The 4,301-nt window shown below is 45.4% G+C and overlaps 1 protein-coding gene across 1 annotated transcript; it reads left to right on the plus strand.

Annotated features, from left to right (window-relative positions):
* Positions 1 to 2,537: 2,537 nt before the first annotated feature.
* Positions 2,538 to 3,833, plus strand: LOC149148802 (uncharacterized). Its single transcript, XM_089442277.1, has 2 exons — positions 2,538 to 3,185; positions 3,414 to 3,833. Exons 1-2 carry the CDS (start codon positions 2,538 to 2,540, stop codon positions 3,831 to 3,833), a joined length of 1,068 nt encoding a protein of 355 aa, XP_089298403.1.
* Positions 3,834 to 4,301: the final 468 nt, after the last annotated feature.

Consider the following 4,301-nt stretch of genomic DNA (forward strand, 5'->3'; position numbering starts at 1 on the left):
AAAATTTTGTTTTAATTAATTGGGACTAATTAAATTAATTTTAAATAAAAATAAAAATAAAAACTGAAAGTTAAATAAAAATTAACATTTGATAAAATAAGATAAATTAAAAATTAAAATTAATTAATTAATTGATGAATTAATCAAAATACAAATTTACTTATTTATCAATTAAACAATTAGGGTTAAATAAAATTAACAAAATTATGAATTAAATTAATTAAACAAGAATGTTTCTTTATTTGATACTTAGGATTAATTAACTAAAATAAAAATAATAATAAAAACAATGGATAGAATTATAATTAATTAATTAATTAATTAAAATAATTTATGAATCAATTATATTAATTAAAAGATATATTTTTTAGATTCTTAGGTTAAATAAAATAAAAATAAAAATAAGAAAATTAATAAAAAAGAAGATAAAAATTAAAACAATAAAACTAACCTATAATCAAGGGAATAAATAGGATTAATAATCTACATATTAGAATCAGTTAAGTAAAACAATTAAAATAAAATCAAAATTAATTAATTAAACTAAAATTATTATAATATTCATATGTATATATAATTCTAGCCTTTTGAGGGGTTTCTAAACGATCTTCATCCCGGAGGAGACCATGACGCGTCGCGATCGCATGGGATTAGGGTAACATAGCTGCAGGAGCCGCAGGAAAACGGGAGACCGCCGGATCGGAGAAGCATAGATCAGGGAACAGGGTTTCGGTTTCCGGCTGCAGACAGTGACAGTGGTATCTACGGTTGACCGGTATGGAGGGCCTCGAAGCTACGGAGCTGGTAGACTACTCCGCGGACCCACTAGAAGGGATCGCCATCTTCGGAAACCCTAACGATACTCCCGCACCAGCTGTTGGAATCCCCGCCGCACAGGACATCCTTCCTGTGGTTTCTCTGCCGTTTCCGCCTACATCCCCTGCTCTGGATGCACCGCCCCTTTCACCAGGTACTGCCATCCTCCTTTCTCAATTTTCTCCAGACGCTTTTACTTTTGATTTTCCATCTCCTCCTCGATCTGCACCTCCCTCCGTCCCGGATGAGATCAGGCCTTCAGTAGAATCCACCATCCCTCCGTCTGATCACTTGGTAGCACCGGAAAACCCCATTCCCCCTGTTGATTCTAGGGTTGCAGCGGGTAATCCCCCGATCGACGTTGGGATCAGACCCTCGGGTAGCTTTTGCATGCCGGCCCTAAATGCCCAGCCCGCAAAGCCCTCCCCGGGGGTCGGGGCCTCAAACCCTCTCATAGATCATCCGACCGCCCCGCGCTCACAGAAGAGATCCAAGTGCATCAAAGCTACAGTCAAAGACGTCACAGTATCATTCGGCGACCCCACAAACTTCAAGGAGACCATGGCACTGGCTCAAACTATTTTGGTTGGACATGTGCGGGGGCGTACCTTCACGGCGGAGCGATTAAAAATGTGGGTGAAAGAAATTTGGGGCGCGATATTCTCTGAATTACCGGAAGTACAAGAACTCCCAAGGGGATGGTTCTCACTCCATTTCTCAAAAGAGGATCACACGAATACTGTACTGGCACAGTACTGGCACATAGAAATGGCACCGGTGCTATTGAAAAGGTGGAGCCCTCTATTTGATCCGGAGCGCGAACAGATTGGAGCAGGCCCTCTTTGGGTGAGGTTACCGGGGTTGCCTCTGCAATACTGGACTGAGGAAGCATTCGTCAAGATTGGGAATGCGTTAGGAACGTATTTGGACCACGATCGATCCTATAAGGAGACCAACAAAAGAATACTGGCGAGAATTCTGGTCCATCTGGATACCAGGGAGGGATTACTAGAAAAGATGACATTAAGATGGGGAAGTTTCAGCAGAATGCAGATACTAGATTACGAGGGCGTTCCCTTCAGGTGCAATCGATGTCACCAAGTCGGTCATTTGTTCATGGACTGCCCACTGAACAACAATCAGGATGGATCTCCAAAGTCGGCACCTGCTATCTCCAGCGGAGCTCCCCCTTCCATTCCTCGTCCGCCTCAAAGCAGCACGGGACCCCATGGTGAACCTGCAAAATTGGACAAGCGAAAGATTACCCCACCTTCGCCACCGCTGACCAGGGCTCGGGCAGCAGCAGCGGCCGCGCAAGTGTCGGGTATCTCTCCTATTCCTTCCTCTAATTCATCAAATATCTCATCTGCACTTGAATTTTCGACTGCATGCACTATGGTTCAATGTGTTATCCCCCCTCCCCCTCCGTCTCCATCCACTGCTCCGCCCACTCTGCCTCTATCATCCCCGCCCTCCTCGCCATCATCATCCCGCTCGACCCCATCCCATCCTTATTCCCTGCGCCCTCGCTCATCTCATCTGGAGGTCTCTGAAACCCTATCTGGGTTGGGCATTTTAGGCCCTGGGTTCCTCACTACCCGGGGGCGCAAATCATATCTCAATAAAGCCATTAGGCACGCCAGAGCAGAAGTAGCAGCTGGGCGTCAAGCCACTGTCGACGAGGTTCTTAGAGCAACAAAACCCCCAAAGATCGGTCCTCCATGAAGTGCATCTCCTTCAACTGTAGGGGCCTGGCTAGCACCCCAAAAAAGCTAGCCCTCAAACGACTTTTTGAGGTCGAACTCCTCGATATCATTCTTCTACAAGAAACCCTTGGTTCTGCAGAGTATACTTCTCGAGCCCTAGCCTATGTAGGTGCCCGATGGCACTTCATTGCATCTGATGCCATGGGCAGATCGGGTGGACTGGCGCTTGGATATAATCCCAGCTCTATCAGACTTGACTCCTCTTGGGGAGGTCTCGGATTCCTGGGTGCTGATATATTCTCTATCGAGCTCGGCCTCCCCCTCCGCATTGTTAACATATATGGGCCTTGCCAACAGAGGGAAAATTATTGGAGTCATCTCCTCAGCTGTAACCTATTATCACTTGATCACATCATCATAGGTGGAGACCTGAACTTCTCCCTGGGATTCAGCGAGTCATGGGGATCATCGGCCCAGATTGATCCCATCACAGAATACATGAGACGGTTATTGGAACAGCATGACCTCATCGACATCCCTCTTCAGAAGCCTCACCCTACATGGAGAAATAGAAGGATAGGATCGGCTGCTCTGGCCCGAAGATTAGATAGATTTCTGATGAAAGGCCCTCTGATCCACCGACTACACTCATACAAACAGTGGGTAAGCAATGGAGGCATCTCAGACCACTCCCCAATTGCCATGGAAATCCAGGGGCCGCAGCTGAAACCTAAAGCACCCTACAAGTTTAATCATCAGTGGCTTCAAGACCCTGGCTTCTCTAATCTGATTACAGAATACTGGAAAACACATCCCATAGACCAAGAGTCTTCCATGGCAAGGGGATTTGTCAAAAACCTGACTGAGCTCAAACATATTGTGATCAACTAGGCCAGGGAGAAGAAGAAACGAGAAGATGAGCAGCTAATCAAGGTAGAAGAAGACCTGAATGCCCTACTGGACGAGAGGAACCTAGGGTTCATAACTCAGGATGACAAGGCTCGCCTCGTGGAGCTGGAAAATCAGAAGAATAATATTCTTAAGGGTAGGGAGGAAGCTACCAGGCTTCGTAGCAGAGCTACTTGGCTTAAAGCTGGAGATGAGAATACCAGATTCTTCCATAATTTTGCCAAAGGTAGGAAAGTGGCAAACACCATATGGAACCTCCCCCTCCCTGAGGGAGGCCTGGCGGATTCCTTTAACAAGCTCTCTCATCTGGGTACTTCACACTTCAGAGGCCTATACAAAAACACTGCAGGCACAAATCTGGCAAAATCATCAATGTGGCCTCTCACTTCCCCAGATTTGTAGTAGAGGAGGATGTTGAAGATCTTGAAGCCCCAGTGACTATGGAAGAACTGGAAAGTACTATCAAATGGTTTCAAAAGGAAAAGAGCCCGGGGCCGGATGGCTGGACGATAGAATTCTACATTGCCTTCTTTGAACTCCTGGGAGGAGATATCTTAAAGGTTGTTGAGGAAAGCAGGATCTCGGGATGTCTCTACAATGCTATCAATACCACTTTCATTGCTCTCATCCCCAAATCCGACAACCCATCCTCATTTGATGACTTTCGCCCCATATCCCTCTGCAATGTTCTCTATAAGATAATTTCCAAGATCATAGCCAATAGGATCAAGCCCATTCTCTCCAGACACATCTCACCTCAACAATTTGCATTTCTGGAAAACAGGCAGATCCATGAAGCCATTGGCTCGGCACAAGAGGCAATCCACTCCATTTGGACTAAACATCTCAAGTGTATCCTGCTGAAGATTG

This window comes from Pinus tabuliformis, chromosome 9 (assembly GCF_031772625.1).
Source record: "Pinus tabuliformis cultivar Carrire ecotype Pingquan chromosome 9, CPIR1, whole genome shotgun sequence".
Lineage (NCBI taxonomy): Eukaryota > Viridiplantae > Streptophyta > Pinopsida > Pinales > Pinaceae > Pinus > Pinus tabuliformis.